The following is a 17,456-nucleotide window of genomic DNA, read 5'->3' as shown; positions in this document are numbered from 1 at the left end:
CACTTGAAGTAGTGCAACACTATTTTATTAAAAGATTAACTATTTAAACATACTTGAACTGGGGGAAAATACGATACCAGCATTAACTAAAGAGCTTTGCCTTGTCCTAACCAGTTGATGCACTCAGCACATGGTGAATGTCTGTGTTGCAGGCTGTGAGCTCTGTGCTCCTAGCTAGCTGCTAATCGAATGAGCGGGAACTCTGATGTCCCCTGTCTTTATAGTGCATGTTCTCTCACTGGTGATTGGCTGTGGTGTTGTGTATGTTGATTGGTCCCACTGTGTGTCCATCAGTGTGTGTCTGCACCATGATATACTGGTGTATATTATGACAATGTGCGCGTGATTCGCTGGGCCCCGCCCACACCTCTCACACTCATCTGCTACCCCCTGAAAGAACCCACTCATTCTCGGCCAAGCCACATGCACCCTGTGCACCACCTTAAACTGTATCAGGCTCATCCTTTCACAGGAGGAGGTCCCGTTTACCCTTCGCAATGCCTCACTCCGTACTTGTCAATTGATCTCCCCTCACAACACTCCTTCCCATTTCTCCTTGATCTTCACCACCCGCTCGCCTCCCTGCTCCCCCAGCCACTTGTATATATCCCTAATTCTTCTCTCCCCTTCAACATCCGGAAGCAGCAGTCGCTCCAGCAGGGTGTATCCTGGCAACTTAAGGAACCCCTTCCAGACCTTTTGCACAAATTCCCTAACCTGCAGATACCTGCGGTCACTCCCCCTCGGCAGCTCTACCCTCTTCCTTAGCTCCTCCAGACTGGCAAACCTTTCCTCCAAATACAGATCCCTCACCTTGACCAGCCCCACTTCCCTCCACCTCCTGTATACACTATCCATCCCCCTGCGGCTCAAACCCATGATTCTCGCACAGCGGCGTTAGCACCGACATCCCTTCCACCCTAAAATATCTCCTCAACTGATTCCATCTCTTTACCGTGGACTGCATCACTGGGCTCCCTGAATACCTACTCGGAGCCATTGGCAATGCTGCCGTCGCCATAGCCCTCAAACTGGACCCCTTACAAGATTCCTCCTCATTCCTGCCCATACAAAGTCCGAAATGATTGTGTCAAATTTCCAAAAAAAGGCCTTTGGTATAAAGATCGGGAGAGCCTGAAAATGTTTTTAATTTTCTTTATATAAATTTAGAGTACCAAATTATTTTTTCCAATTAAGGGGCAATTTAGCAGGGCCAATCCTTGCACATCTTTGGGTTGTGGAGGTGAAACACATGCAGACACGGAGAGAACGTGCAAACGGCACACAGACAGTGCCCCAGGGGTGGGATTCGAACCCGGGTCCTCAGCGCCGTGAGGCAGCAGTGCTAACCCATTGTGCCACCGTGCTGCCCTGAGAGCCTGAAAAATAAACAAGAACTTCGGCAGGATATTCATTTTCACCACTTGGACCCTCCTCGCCAACGTCAACTGCAGTGTATCCCACCTCTTAAGATCCTCCCTGGCTTCCTCCACCAGCTTTGTTAAGTTGCACTTATGGAGCCCCGTCCATTCCCAGGCTACCTGAATCCCCAAGTACCTAAACCTATCATTATCTACCGTAACTTATAGCCCCTTAAATTTGCCCGCCGCCCCAACTCATTCACTGGGAAAACCTCGCATTTACCTACATTCAGTTCGTACCCCAAGAACCCTCCAAACCTCCACAGCAGGCCCATAATCCTTACCATACTGTCCAACGGATCCGAAACATAGAGCAACAGATCATCGGCATAGAGTGACACCTGATACTCCCTCTGTCCTCTCATAATCCCCTGTCACTCCGCCGACCCCCTGAGAGCCATCGCCAATGGCTCTATGGCCAGCGCAAACAGCAGTGGCGACAGCGAGCGCCCCTGCCTCGTACCCCTGTGTAAGTCAAAGCTCCGCAAACTCATATTATTCACCCTCACTCTTGATGCCACATACAGCAACCATACCCATGCCACAAATCTCAGCCCAAACCCAAACCTTCCCAAAACCTCAAACAAGTACCGCCACTCCACACGATCAAGTGGCTTCTCCGCGTCCATGGACACCACCTCCTCCGATACCAGAGTCCCCTTCGGATTCATCACTGCATTCAACAGCTGTCTTATATTACTCGCGAGCTGCGTGCCCTTCACGAAGCCTGTTTGAATCTGCAACCACCCCCAGGACACAATCCTCCATCCTCCCCGCCAACAACTTAGCCAGTACTTTCACATCCGTGTTCAATAGTGATATGGCCTATACGACCCACATTCCACCGGGTCCTTCCCCTTTTTCAGGATTAGTGTGATTACTGCCTGCGTCATCGTCTCCGGCAACTCCCCCTTCTCCAGTGCTTCATTAAACACCCCCAACAGATGTGGTGCCAGATCCGTCGCAAATTCCTTATAAAATTCCGCCGGGTACCCATCCGGCCCTGGTGCCTTCCCCGACTTCATACCCCTGATACTATCCAGCACCTCCCTCAGACCCAGCGATTCCTCCAACGCCTGCCTCTTTGCATCCTCCACCTGGGAAAATTCCAGCTCGTGCAGAAACCACCCGATGTTCCCCTCCTCTCCCCCCTGGGTCTGCCTCGTACGGTCCCGGGTAGTATTCCTTAAACACCTTGTTTATCTTCCCCGGCCCCGACACCACATCTCCAGCGCCAATCCGTATCCGCATTATTTCCCTGGACGCAGCCTGCCTCCGCAGCTGGTATGCCAGCTTGCGGCTCGCCTTCTCCCCATACTCGTATTGCACCCCTCTTGTCCTACGCAGTTGCACTACCGCCCTCCCCGTTGTCAACCTGACAAACTGCCCCTGCAACTTTTCCTCCTCGCCAATCCCTCTGCGGTGGGCACCCTCGAATATTCCCTGTCCACCTCCACTATCTTGCTCATGAGACAGTCATGTTCCGCCCTCCTTTCCCTATCTGCATGAGCCTTAAACAAAATAATTTCCCCCTGGACCGCTGCCTTCAGTGCTTCCCAAAAAATGGCCACCAACTCCTCCCCATTCTGATTCAACTCCATATACTCCTTAATCGCGCCTGCACCTTATCACAAAAACCTCTATCCTCCAACAACCCAGAATCAAACCTCCACCCATGCCTCTGCTCTCGTCCCGATCTTAACCGAATCTCCAGCCAGTGGGTCTGCCCCCTCCACCCCAACCAAAATCTCCCGACTCACTCCAATATAATCAATCCTCGAATACACCTTATAGACGTGTGAAAAGAAGGAATACTCCCTGCCCCCTGGGTTGTGAAAGTGCCATGGATCCACCATACCCATCCTCTCCATAAGCCCCCCAGCTCCCTCGCTATTCGTACCCTCCCCATCGACCTGGGGCTTGGCATATCCACCCTCGGCTCTAGGACACAGTTAAATCTCCTCCCATGATCAACTGGTGCATGGCCTTATCCAGGATCGCTGTCAGCAATCCCCTCATAAAACCCACATCATCCCAAATTGGGGCATACACATTTACCAACACCACCTGCTTCCATTCCAATACCCCAATCACAATCACATATCCCGCACCCGGATTCCCCATCTCCTTCGGACTCACAAATCCCATATTTTTGTTCATTAAAATCGCCACTGCTCTCGATTTCAAATCAAACCCCGAGTGAAAAACCTGCCCGACCCACCCCTTCCTTAACCTAACCTGGTCCTTCACACGGAGATGCGTCTCCTGCAGAAAGACCACCCCCGCTTTCATGGTCCTGAGGGGCGCAAACACCTGCGACCTTTTAACCGGCCCATTCAGTCCCCGGACATTCCAAGTTACCAGCCTCACTGGAGACTTACGCCTCCAACCGCTCTACCGTCCGCCATCTTCCCCACTTAACTCCTGCCCCTTTAATTCCACCTGATACCTAGCTCATCCCAGGTGGCCCCCTTCTCCACCCATGACCATGTCATCTCTCACCCCCTGCCACATCGCTACAACCTCCTCCCACATTTCCCCCCCCCCCCACCCCTCCGGCCACCCCTCTCGGCCTTCTCCCCTACCACCTCACTTCCATTCACCAGCATCACCTGCTAGCGTGACAGTCCCTGCCCAAAGGCACCTCCCAATGACCTTCCCTTCCCCCACCCCTCAGCTGAAGGAAGAAGGCACCCTGCTGACCTTACCCTCCCCCACCCAAACAGATTTCTCCTGAATCCCAGGCCACCTCCCCCAAAAGCAAACAAACAAATGCTAAACACCGGGGCGGGATTCTCCGACCCCCCGCCGGGTCGGAGAATCTCCGGGGGGCGACGTGAGTTCTGTCCCCGCCGGCGGCCGTATTCTCCGACGCCAGAGTTTTGGCGGGGGCGGGAATTGCGCCGCGCCGGTCGGCGGCCATTGGCAGCGGCACGTCCGGCGATTCTCCGGCCCGCAATGGGCTGAGTGGCCGCCCGTTTTTGGCCGGCCCGCTGGCGTAAATCACAGCAGGTCCTTACCGGCGGGACCTGGCTCCACGGGTGGCCTGCAGAGTCCTTGGAGGGGCCGCGGGGGGATCTGGCCCCCGGGGTGCCCCCACGGTGGCCTGGCCCGCGATCGGGGCCCATCGATCCGCGGGCGGGGCTGTGCCGTGGGGGCACTCTTTCCCTCCGCAACGGCCCCTATCAACCTCCGCCATGGCCGGTGCGGAGAATAACCCCCCTGCGCATGCGCTGGGATGATGCGAGCACACACTGGCGCTCCCGTGCATGCGCCAACTTACGCCGGTCGGTTGGCAGCCGGTTGACGTGGCGCCAAACCCTTCTGCGCCGGCTGGCGCAGCGCCAAACACTCCGGCACCGGCCTAGCCCCTGAAGGTGCGGAGGATTTCGGAGCGGCCCGACGCTGGAGTGGTTCACGCCACTCCTCGGCGCCGGAGTGGCCCGCTCCGCCGGTTCGTGGAGAATCCCGCCCATTCCATAAAACAGGAGGGGGAGAACATCCCCACATAAAGTTTTCACCCTTTGCAATCCCAACAACAGCAAACCCAAAAAAGGACCCCCTCCAAACTGGAGGGGATGAAAAAAAAACAATCCCTCCCCCCACTTCGAACATATTCCCAACCATTACAAAGTACCAGCGATCCATGCATTGTCCACTCAATTCTCCCCCAGTTTATGCTTCTTAATGAAGTCTTCGGCTGCTTCTGGGGAATCAAAATAATACTCCCGGCCTCCGAACGTCACCCATAATTTCGTCGGGTAGAGCACCCCAAACCTGATCTGCTGCCGGTACAGCACCGCCTTGGCCTTGTTGAACCCTGCCTGCTTCGCCAACTCGGCTTCAATGTTCTTATACATTCGGACCTTGTTGCCTTCCCACTCGCAGGTACACTTCGCTCTGGCCCAACACACAATCTTCCCTTTATTCACAAATTTGTGGAGTCTCACGGTCACCGTCCGCGGCAGCTCACCAGCTCTAGGCTTCTGCCTCAGGGACACATGCGCTTGGTCCACTTCAGGGGCTTTGTCTAGCACCCCTTCCGCCAACAGCCCCGCCAGCATCTTCGAGACATACCTCGTGGCACTCACACCTTCCACTCCTTCAGGCAGGCCCACTTTTCGCAGGTTCTGCCTTCTCGAGGTATTCTCCTGTTCCTCCACCTTTGCCCTCAACGTTTTACACAGGTCCCCTAGGAGCCCCACATCTACCTCCGGACCACCACATGGTTGCTGTGGTCCAAGATCACTCCTTCGATCTCCCGAATCTGCGACCCCTGCACCTCCAAGTGCTTCTCCACCCATTCTAACAAACTCTTCAGCGGTGCTACAGCTCCTTCGATGGCCTTCGAGCGATTCTCCCGCATTTCCTTTGCTGGCGAAATTCCTCCTTAATAAAAGCCATCAACTACTCCAGCTGGGGCCTTCCACCTTGCACTGGCCCTTCCTCCTCAGCCATCCTTACACTGGCTGCTGCAGCACAGGTTTCCTCCAACTCTTTGGCCAGGTCTCTCACTGTCTTCTGTCGGGTTTGGTAACCAGCGGACATAACACTCCCGGGGGAAACAACTCCTCCAACCTTCACCTTTTCATCAAAATTCCACCCAGTATTGGGGAAAAAGATCTCTTTCTGTGCCTTCAAGCAGGAGCTGCCCTCTGTGCGACCACTCACACCATGGCCGCCACCAGAAGTCGGTACACACAGCTCTGTCTAACACTCACTGACCCTGGGTGAGGGCCATGTGCTCTCTTTGAGGGTGGTACTGTACTCAGTCGCATATTAACCGTACACGTGCCAGACCCTTTTAGTACACACAATATATGTATACTACACACATAATATATGTATATATGGGAAGCATGGTTGATCACTGGGGAACTCCACTGCAAACCTGCCTATAGCTCCAAAAATACCCATTAACCACTAATCTTGGTTTCCTGCTAGACCGATAGCATAATGGTCAGCACTATGACTTCACAGTGCCAGGGTTCCAGGTTCAATTCCTGGCTTGGGTCACTGTCTGTGTGGAGTCTGCACGTTCTCCACGCGCCTGCGTGGGTTTCCTCCGGGTGCTCTGGTTTCCTACCATAAGTCCTGAAAGACGTGCTATTAGGTAATTTGGCATTCTGAATTCTCCCTCAGTGTATCCGAACAGGCACTGGAATGTGGCAACTAGGGGATTTTCACAGTAACTTCATTGCAGTGTTAATGTGAGCCTACTTGTGACAACAAAGATTTTTATTATGTTGCCCCTCTTGGGGTGGGGGGAGGGGGGGTGTGCTGTAGGCTAGACAGCTGGTTGGGTGATGCAGTGGGAGACCAACAGCATGGGTTCAATTCCCGTACTGGCTGAGGTTATTCATGGATGCCTTGCCTCCTCAACCTTGCCCCTCGCCTGAGGAGTGGTGATCCTCAGGTTAAACCATCCCCCTTCAAAAAGCCTATGGTCATCTGGCACTGTGGTGACTTTATACCTCACCTGCTACTCTTTCCTTTATTCCATAACTTTGTCCATCAGTTGAAAGATTCAGCGAATGAACTGGAATATGAGAGTTCTGCCTCCGGATACAGATGCTGCCCCTTTGACGAACCAGAAATTATTAGCAAATAAAAAGTGTCGATCGATTAAATTTGGGAAGAAGACGAGTGAACACTACCCCCCCCCCCCCCCACCCCCCGTACATCATCACCTTGCCCTGGACGAGCCTCGAGAGCGAAGCGTGGACGCGCGCTGTGGGCGAGCTCTGCATCGCGCCCGCGCCTCCGCGCGTCCCCGCGGCACACGGGGATCCGCATTGGAGTGTGCACAACCAGCGGCAGCACGCCGCCTCTGATTGAAAGACAACAAACACACCGGGAAAGACAACACGCCGAAGCCGAGTGAGAAGCAGCACAATAAAAATCCACCCCCTCCCCCTCCTCAATAAAAATGTCTTCAGTTATTTATCTGGTTTTCTTGATAAGTTGGAATATAGTGTGTCACACTTGTGTGCAAACTTATCACTGCCCTGAGATCTGCCAGTGCTCCATGCAGTTTGTCAGATGCACCAAGGAAACAGCTGCCCGCGTCCCGGCCGCGATTTCCCGCACCTCCTCCAGCCTGTGAGTATTTATTATTGTCGTCTTCGCCTTTTCTCCTCATCATACGCGGGACTGTTGCGAGGCGCTGAGTCTGTGGTCGGGGGGGCTGTCAGCGGAAGGTTGCATGGCTTTTCGTTGGAACTTGTGAATTATTTGCAAACTGCGAAGTTTATTATTTTTCTTTTGCAAAAGATTAACAATTGAACGCGGGAGTCTATGGCTGTGCGCCTTTCCACACTTAACTGCCGGCATTCGCACAACGTCCAACAGAAACTGTTAACTTGGAATAACCTCACATTCTGTGGTAAATCTGAATTCATATATTATTGTCTCTTTAACTTCTTCGCCCCAGTCAGGACAAGGATAGCCTGTTTTTGTTGTTGCAGGGAGACTTTCCATTGTCACATTAACAGGTCAAAGACTGGGAGAGACACTGGGATGATTCCCCAAAAGACCTTCGGTACTTCCTTGCCTTCCAAAATATCTTTGTTGCCTGTTTGGCGATTTTTTTTGTCCCCAGGTAAATTTATCATCTGATTAGTTCACCAGTAGGACTTGTACAAGTGATTGTCTTTCAATTCTTGTCATATCGGTGAAAAAGTGGAATTGGGGAGAATCTAGGCACAGGATAAACTTTTGTAACTTTTTGCTAACTGAATAAAATAAGAATTTTTTGGAACAGCAATAAAACCAGTAGCTTGACACTTTCACGTAAAACTACCGTCATCATTAAATATCCTGAAGTTTTGCTGACGATAAAGATTCTGCACTTCCAAGGTTCAAGTCCGTTTTTCAATTTTATCCCCCCATTTGAATTCAGTTATCCAATAACGATCAAGGTGACACAGTGGTCAGCACTGAGCGCCAAGGACCCGGGTTCAATTCCGACCTTGGGTTTGTACATTCTCCCTGTGTCTGCTTGGGATTTCCTCAGGGTGCTCCAGTTTCCTCACACAGTCACAGCTGTGCAGGTTAGATGGGGTTACAGGGAGTGGGACTAGGCAGGGTGCTCTTTTGGAAGTTCGAGGCCTACTTGATGGGCCGAATGGCCTTCTGCGCTGTCGGAATTCTATACCCATTGACACAAAGTCCTCAGTCAGTATATCTTTTCTATGTTTACTTTACCTCAGCAAAAACCCTCATGACAGGGGCTGTTTAGCACAGGGCTAAATCGCTGGCTTTGAAGGCAGGCAACAGCACGGTTCGATTCCCGTAACAGCCTCCCCGAACAGGCGCCGGATTGTGGCGACTAGGGACTTTTCACAGTAACTTCATTTGAAGCCTACTTGTGACAATAAGTCATTTTCATTTTCATTTCATTTCATTCATGATTTTAAATATTTCCTTCAGATCTCCTCTTAACCATCATGCCTCCAATGCACTGATGCGCTGTCAGCAGAGAAGGTTCCTCTGGCCAATATGTTATTTTAAAATTCGGTCTTGGGCCAGCAATTGTTGCCCGTCTCTAATTGCCCTTGAACTGAGTGGTTTGCCCAGCCATTTCAGTGGGGGCAGTTATGAGTCAACCACATCGAAGGGCGGCATGTGGTTCAGTGGTTAGCACTGGGACTGCGGTGCTGAGGACCCGGGTTCAAATCCTGACCCTGGGTCACTGTCCATGTGGAGTTTGCACATTCTCCCCATGTCTGTGTGGGTTTCACCCCCACAACCCAAAGATGTGCAGGTTAGGTGGATTGGCCACGTTAAATTGCCCCTTGGAGAAAAAATAATTGGGTACACTAAATTTATTTTAAAAAGTCAACCATATCGCTGTGTGCGTCTGGAGTCTGAAGTCACATGTACGGCAAGTCACATATAGACCGGGTAAGGAAGGCAGATTTCCTCCCCTGGACATTAGTGAGCCGGCTGGGTTTTTATGACAATCGACAATGGTTTCATGATCAACATTAATTCCAGATATTTATTGGATTCAATTTCAACCATTTGCCGTGGTGGGATTTGAACCCAGGACCCCAGAGCATTACCCTGGGTCTCTGAGTTACTAGTCCAGTGACAATACCACAACGCCACCTCCACTGCCACCGCCTCCCCCCTCCTGCCACCGCCTCCACCCCCACCACCTCCCCCCTCCCGCCACCGCCTCCACCGCCACCGCCTCCCCCCCCGATATTTTAACTGCAGCATGCCTATTGAACTTGTATAAGATTTGACATTGTCTTGTTTTTTTATTGTATAACCCCAGATATGAAACCTAAAATCTGTTATAGCTTTTCAATTTCATCAACTTGTCCTCTCACTTCTCAAAATGTATGCATCTGATCTCTTAAAACACTTTGAACATCTATAGTATGTTTCTTTCTAATTCTACCCCCCAAAAGTGTATCACGTAATATTTCTCCATGTTAAATTTCATTCAATGTCTTAGCTACCCATTATATTAATCTCACTCTCCTGAAGTCATTCACAGTCACCTATTAAGGTGAAATACGGGTAATAGTGACTATGCCCAGGTGCAATACAGGGGTGAAAAGAATAACCGACACCCCTGATCTTGAGTTTGATTGAGTGTTTTGGGTATCAAGAATAGTTGATGCAGATTGTTCTTCTTGTGGATCAAAATTTGTGGAAGGATCGGTTAGAATTGTACATTTTTTGCTAAAGCAGATTTCATGCCCTCTTGTGCTGCATATTGGCATTCAAAATGGGTACAGCAGCACACAGTAGTTATGTTATTGGACGAGTAATTCAAATGCCGTGATGAATGATCTGAAGACAAGTCCAAATGCCACCACAGCAGCTTAGGAATTCAAATTCAGTTAACAAAATAAATCTGGAATTAAAAGCTGGTAATGGGAACCACAAAATTATCGGAGTGCCTGCTGGACCATCAATCGTCCTTGGAAAAGGAAATTTCCCATCCATGCTTATGTGTGACTGCAGACTCGCAGCAATGTGGTTGACTCTTAATTGCCCTCTGAAGTGGCCGAACACGCCACTCAGTTGTACCGAAACCTCTACAAAAAGCTAGACAAGAATAAAACCGAACCGACCATCTGGCATCAACCTCAGAACCAATTTGGACAGGACAAAAAGCACACTCAGCCCAGCCAACCTTGCAAAGTCCTCCTGACTACTATCTGGGGACTTGAGCCAAAATTAGGTAAACTGATCAGTCTAGCAACAACCTGACATAGGGATACTGTTACGACACCCGGGGCCAGAGCGTGGCCATTTCCAGTCCCACTTGACGAGGAGTTGCAACACGGTTGAAATTAGCTTTTATTTTAAAATACCCGAGGTCTTCAGCTGCCCGATAACTACAGTCACCAAGTTTGTAAATTTAAACACAATTAACTTATTATTAACAGTAACAATAATTAAATAGGCAAAAAATACAACCAATTAGCTACTATCTAATCTCGAACCCTACCCCTTTTAACTCGCCAACCCTCTACACACGCCCACAAACAAACAGAGGGAAAAGATGTGTATAAAATAGTGATGAAAATAACAGATCTTTGGGTGCGACGGGGTGAATCGTGGGAGAGCCCCTAATTGGACTTTGCGCTGGGTACGAACAATCACGCGAGTCACTCAACTTGCAGCGTCCGGCGCAATCTGGGTCACTCCCTCACTGTGCGTGATCCAGATAACGATATTCAGATGAGCCATTAGGCTCATTTAAATATCACAACACCATGTTCACCTGGCACCTGGGAGCCAGTGGCCACGCCTGCAAGGCCTCAACCCGGCGCCATTTAGCACTGATTTCCACAATCATGGACCAGGCATGATGGCAACGCGAGGGGGTCTCACAGGTCATTAGAGCCCCACCCCCCGGCTGGTCAGGGACAAGGCAAGGTAATACCCTGGCACTCCCCCTGGCACCTGGGCACCACCAGCCTGGCACCACAGCAGTGCAACCCAGGCACCCTGGCAGTGCCAGGTTGGCACTGCCAAGGTGCCCAGGTGCCAGGTTGGCACTGCCAAGGTGCCCAGGTGCCAGGTTGGCACTGCTGAGATGCCCAGGTGCCAGGTTGGCACGGCCAAGGCACCCAGATGCCAGGTTGGCACTGCCAAGGTGCCCAGATGCCAGGTTGGCACTGCCAAGGTGCCTATGTGCCAGGTTGGCACTGCCCAGGTGCCAGGTTGGCACTGCCGAGGTGCCCAGATGCCAGGTTGGCACTGCCAAGGTGCCCAGATGCCAGGTTGGCACTGCCGAGGTGCCCAGATGCCACGTTGGCACTGCTGAGGTGCCCAGGTGCCAGGTTGGCACTGCCAAGGTGCCAGGTTGGCACTGCCGAGGTGCCCAGGTGCCAGGTTGGCACTGCCAAGGTACCCAGGTGCCAGGTTGGCACTGCCGAGGTGCGTAGGTGCCATGTTGGCACTGCCAAGGTGCCCAGATGCCAGGTTGGCACTGTGAAGGTGCCCAGATGCCAGATTGGCACTGCCAAGGTGACTAGATGCCAGGTTGGCACTGCTAAGGTGCCCAGGTGCCAGGTTGGCACTGCCAAGGTGCCCATGTGCCAGGTTGACACTGCCAAGGTGCCCCAGTTGGCACTGCTGAGGTTCATGGCCTGGGGGCCCATGGCCCATGAAAGGTTTTTTTTAGGGAGCCACATAAAGGCTGGGGGTAATGCGGGGGGTCCTGAAAATGGGTGTGTAGAGTTCGGCGCAGCCTTTTAAAATGGTGCCGTGATCTGTGAGGAGCCAGTCCCGTTGGCAAGCTCAACTCCCAAGTGCAGGAACACCTTCTAAGTGTGACCACGGTGGGGATAAACTCCCTGAAGCCCAAAAAAGGCTATGTGCCGTTGAATAGCAGTATCAATCTTGGCACTGTAACCGTCGAAAAGCACCTTGCCAAACATGCTCAAAACTGGACTTGGACATTTTTCTGGTGAATCGCGCACTTTGTTTCAGATGTACGGCTTCCTGTTAGTTTCTTCTTCGGTCTAGGCTTTCGGGTGGATTTTATATTTTCTTTCAGCTTATGATGGTTTTCACTGTAGACTCACAGAAATAGCATTTGCGAGAGAGAGGCAGCTTCTTGTTTCAGGGTCTAGAACCATCTACCTTTAAACAGTAGGCTGGTGAGCAGAGAGAGAGAACTGCTTCCACCTCGAGGGTCCAGTGGCCTATTTTGGGTTCTCTCCAAAAAAACCTCACCTGACAGTAACCAATCACTGTCAGTTACCAGGCAGAATACTGTCCCTAACCCACCAGCCAGCCATTCAAAATAAACCCCTCCAATTTCTTGGTTGCCATAAAGTCTGTGTTCTTCTGCCCAAAATACAAAACTTTATAACATAGCATACTAATTTGACACTTTGAGTTCCTTACTTCCTCTGCTTAACTTAAAGGTGTGTCTCTGTTAACGATCCATGGACCAAAAATGATAAAGACAAAATAAAAGAAATAGGAACTAAGGGAATCAACAGGAAGAGCCCTTACAGTATCACAGAATTATATCATTCAAACAACACCCCAGACAACACCATCTCTGATCCTGGGCAGTCTTGTCCCATCAGCAGGACAGATCCACCAGAGGTGGCAGCACAGTGGGATAGAGTTGGGTGGTAGCGGTCTTGGGTGTTCTCAACATTAACTCCAGACAGCATGGAATGGTGAAATTAGACCAAACATGAACACAAAAACACTGGTTGCTGATTACCAATAATGTACAAATTACCAATAATGTAACCTAGGACTTGGCTCCTCACTCTGCAACTGGGTCCTCGACTTTCAGACCCATAGGCCAAAATCAGGAAGGATCAACAACACCGCATTCACGATAGTTCTCAATACCGGGGCCCCGCAAAGCTGCGTATTTAGCCCCCTACTATACTCCCTATACACGCATGACTGTGTCACAAAATTTGGCTCCAACTCCATCTTCAGGTTTGCTGACGACACGACCATAGTGGGTCGGATCTCAAACAACGAAGAGTCAGAATACAGGAAGCGTTAGAGAACCTAGTGGAGTGGTGTAACGCCAACAATCTCTCTGTCAATTTCAGCAAAACTAAAGAGCTGGTCATTGACTTCAGGAAACAAATATCGTACACATCCCTGTCTGCATCAACGGGGCCGAGGTGGAGATGGTTGACAGCTTCAAATTCCTAGGTTTGCACGTCACCAACAATCTGTCCTGGTCCATCAATGTCGACGCTAGGACCAAGAAAGCACAACAGTGCCTATACTTTCTCAGGAAACTAAGGAAATTCGGCATGTCCACATTGACTCTTACCAATTTTTACAGATGCACCATGGAAAGCATCCTGTCTGGCTGCACCACAGCCGGTTATGGCAACTGCTCGGCCCAAGACCGTAAGAAACGTGAACACCGGCTAATCCATCACACAAACCCGCCTCCCATACATTGACTCTATCTACACCTCCCGCTACCTTGGGAAAGCAGGCAGTATAATCAAAGACTCCTCTCACCCGGCTTATTCACTCTTCCAACTTCTTCCATTGGACAGGGGATACAAAAGTCTGAGAACACACTCTAACAGATTCAAAAACATCTTCTTCCCTGCTGTTACCAGACTCCTAAACGACCCTCTTATGGACTGATCTGATCTCTTCACAGATCTTGGGCAGCACGGTAGCAAAGTGGTTAGCACAGTTGCTTCACAACTCCAGGTCCCAGGTGCGATTCCCGGCTTGGGTCACTGTCTGTGCGGAGTTTGCACATTCTCCCCGTGTCTGTGTGGGTTTCCTCCGGGTGCTCCGGTTTCCTCCCACAGTCCAAAGATGTAAAGGTTAGGTGGATTGACCGTGCTAAATTACCTTTAGCGATTAAAAAGGTTTAGTGGGGTTACTGGGTTATGGGAATAGGATGGAGGGTGCTCTTTCCAAGGGGCACTGCAAACTCGATGGACTGAATGGCCTCCTTCTGCACTGTAAATTCTATGATCTTCTCTACTGAGTAGTACTGCACTCCTGTATGTTTCACCCGATGTCTGTGTCTATGTGTTTACATTGTGTATTTTATGTTTGCCCTATGTATTTTTTTTGTGAGGGCCACAAAGAATCCAGCACGAGTTTTAAGGATACAAAGTAATAACATTTATTTACAATAATATATATATATATATATATAACAGCAGCAACTTCCCTTGCTGCACACTCCTTCCTGCTGGTTCCAAACTGGCCAGCTTTATTTATACATGGAGTTTACTAATGGTTTCTCCGCCCCCCTCATTGGGGAAGCTCATACTCCCACAGGATTGTGGGATTGTCATTAGTCCCCAGCCAATGGTAAGCAGGCAGGTTATAACAATTTTCTTTTCATGTACGGAATGATCTGTCTGAGCTGTACTCAGAACAATACTTTTCACTGTACCTCGGTGCACGTGACAATAAACAAATCCAATCCAATATGGAGCCCAGCCGTGTGGACAAGGCTGAAGCGTTTGCAAACATCTTCAACCGCAAGTGCCAAATGTTGATCCATCTCATCCTCTTGCTGAGGTCGTCCCCCCAACACTAGGCAGCCATCAGCCTCTCTGATTCACTCATGCCATATCAAGAAATGGCTAAGTGCATTGAGTACAGCAAAGGCTATGGACTCTGTTAAATTCTGGCTGTAGTACTGAAGACTTGTGTACCAGAACTAACTGCACCTCTGGACAAGTTGTTCGAGGACAGCACCAACACTAGCATCTACCCAACAAAATGAAAAGAAAACCTTGGTCTGTCCTGTGTACAAAATGCTGGACAAATGGAAGGATTGGGGAGTGGGGGCAAGGAATGTGGGGACGGATTTGGAGTTTAGGAATGTGGGGAGGAACAAAACCGGTTATCATCTTGAGGAGCAGCTCCTGACGTGCACAAGGAACCCCCAAAGGATGTATCCCCCCCTTCTCTCCCGCTTTCAAAGCAGTTTGCTTAAAGAATGGCCGGCCCACTCCTGTGATCTGGGGAAGCACATCCTAGTGAATTGATTTAGCAATTAGCTCATTTAACCCTTGATTATTTATTTATTTAAAAATGACAGGTGAGCAGTCGATTTCAGTGCCTGCCCACCTACCATATTATGGGGACAACTCGGGTGTGGGCATGAAGTGGGTAGGCTTGTCCCCCGCACCAAAAATACACTTGGACAGGAGCCATAATATCCAGCCAATGGGGGAAGGAGCTGATTTCCAGAGGTGAGGTGAGAGGAACTACCCTTGATTTGACCGAGTGTGACATCAAGGAGCCCCAATAAAATCAAAGTCATTGGAAATTAATGATGGTGGTGGGGCAGTGGGGAGAGAAACTCTTCACTGGCTGGAGCAAACCGAACACAAAGGAAGATGGACGTAGTTGTGGCAGATTAATCATCTCAGCACAGTACATTTGGTGCATGATTTCCTTAGAATAGTACCCTAGGACCAACCATCTTCAGCCACTTCATCAATGACCTTCCCTCCATCATGCACACACAAGTGGAGATATTTGTTAATGCTTGCACAGTTTTCTGTGCCATTAATAACTACTCATAATGAAGCCATTTGTCCCTGCATGCAGCAAGACATAAATAACATCTAGGTTTAGACTGATAAATGGTCAATAAATTTTGCACCGCACAAGTGCGAGACAGTGGCCAAGAGGAGAAAGTTTAAATATGTTTGCTTGACAATCAATTGCATTACCGCTTTGAATCCTCCATCATCAACATCCTGGGGATCAGCAGAAACTTAACTGGGCCGGCCATATAAATAATATGGTTACATGAGGATGTCAGAAGCTGTTTATTCTTCAGTGAGTGACTCATCTCCTGACTTCCCAAAACCTTTCCACCAACCACAAGTGAGGAAATACTCTCCACTTGCCTGGATGAGTGCAGCACCAACATCTGTTAAGAAGCTCCATACCATCCAGGACAAAGCAGCCCGCTTGATCCACACCACATCTGCCACCTTAAACATTTACTCCCTTCACCACCAATGCACAGTGACAGCAGTGTGTACCACAAACAAGATGCACTGCCGCAACTCACCAAGTCTCCTTCAACAGCACCTTCCAAACTTGGGACCTCTAGGACCTCAAAAGACAAGGGCATCAAGGGTACAGGAACACCAGCACCTCCAAATTCCCCTTCCAAGCACACATCATTCTGGTGTAGAAAGATATCATCATTCCATCATTGTCGCTGGGTAAGAATCCTGGAACTCCCTACCTCACAGCATGTTAGGAACATATGAATTCGGATCAGAAATAGGCAATTCAGTCCTTCGCGCCTACTCCACCATTCAATCAGATCATGGCTGATCTCTTCCTGGTTCTTTGGATTTCGGCGGCAGCGGTGCGCAGGGGCCTTCTTGGAGGTGAGTAGTGTGTTTAAAAGCTCTTACCTTTACAGGAGCAGCCCTTTGGATTTCGGCGGCAGCGGTGCGCAGGGGCCTTCTTGGAGGTGAGTAGTGAATTTAAAACCACTTACCTTTACAGGAGCAGCCCTTTGGATTTCGGCGGCAGCGGTGCGCAGGGGCCTTCTGGGAGGTGAGTAGTTAGTTTAAAACGCCTTGCCTTTACAGGAGCAGCCCTTTGGATTTCGGCGGCAGCGGTGCGCAGGGGCCTTCTTGGAGGTGAGTAGTGAATTTAAAACCACTTACCTTTACAGGAGCAGCCCTTTGGATTTCGGCGGCAGCGGTGCGCAGGGGCCTTCTGGGAGGTGAGTAGTTAGTTTAAAAAGCCTTGCCTTTACAGGAGCAGCCCTTTGGATTTCGGCGGCAGTGGTGCGCAGGGGCCTTCTGGGAGGTGAGTAGTGAGTTTAAAAGCTCTTACCTTTACAGGAGCAGCCCTTTGGATTTCGGCGGCAGCGGTGCGCAGGGGCCTTCTGGGAGGTGAGTAGTTAGTTTAAAAAGCCTTGCCTGGTCCCGTGTCTGTTCTTCTTTTCAGTTTTATTTGTTTTTATATAAGGCGGGAACCGGAAGTTCTACCTCTGGCAAGTGCCCCCCCCCAACCAATAAATTCTGGTGGAGAGGAAACCCGAGACACTACACG

The 17,456-nt window shown here is 50.2% G+C and overlaps 1 protein-coding gene across 1 annotated transcript in view; it reads left to right on the top strand.

The window, feature by feature from the left end:
* Positions 1-6,479: 6,479 nt before the first annotated feature.
* Positions 6,480-17,456, top strand: part of lhcgr (luteinizing hormone/choriogonadotropin receptor) — a 227,068-nt gene continuing 216,091 nt past the window's right edge. The window contains exons 1-2 of the mRNA XM_072511287.1: positions 6,480-6,534; positions 6,940-7,523. Of these exons, the coding sequence (XP_072367388.1) occupies positions 7,351-7,523 (173 nt within the window). The 5' untranslated portion in view covers positions 6,480-6,534; positions 6,940-7,350. The remainder of the gene's footprint in view (positions 6,535-6,939; positions 7,524-17,456) is intronic.

This window comes from Scyliorhinus torazame, chromosome 1 (genome assembly GCF_047496885.1).
Source record: "Scyliorhinus torazame isolate Kashiwa2021f chromosome 1, sScyTor2.1, whole genome shotgun sequence".
Lineage (NCBI taxonomy): Eukaryota > Metazoa > Chordata > Chondrichthyes > Carcharhiniformes > Scyliorhinidae > Scyliorhinus > Scyliorhinus torazame.
This window is presented reverse-complemented; position numbering and strand designations above follow the sequence as displayed.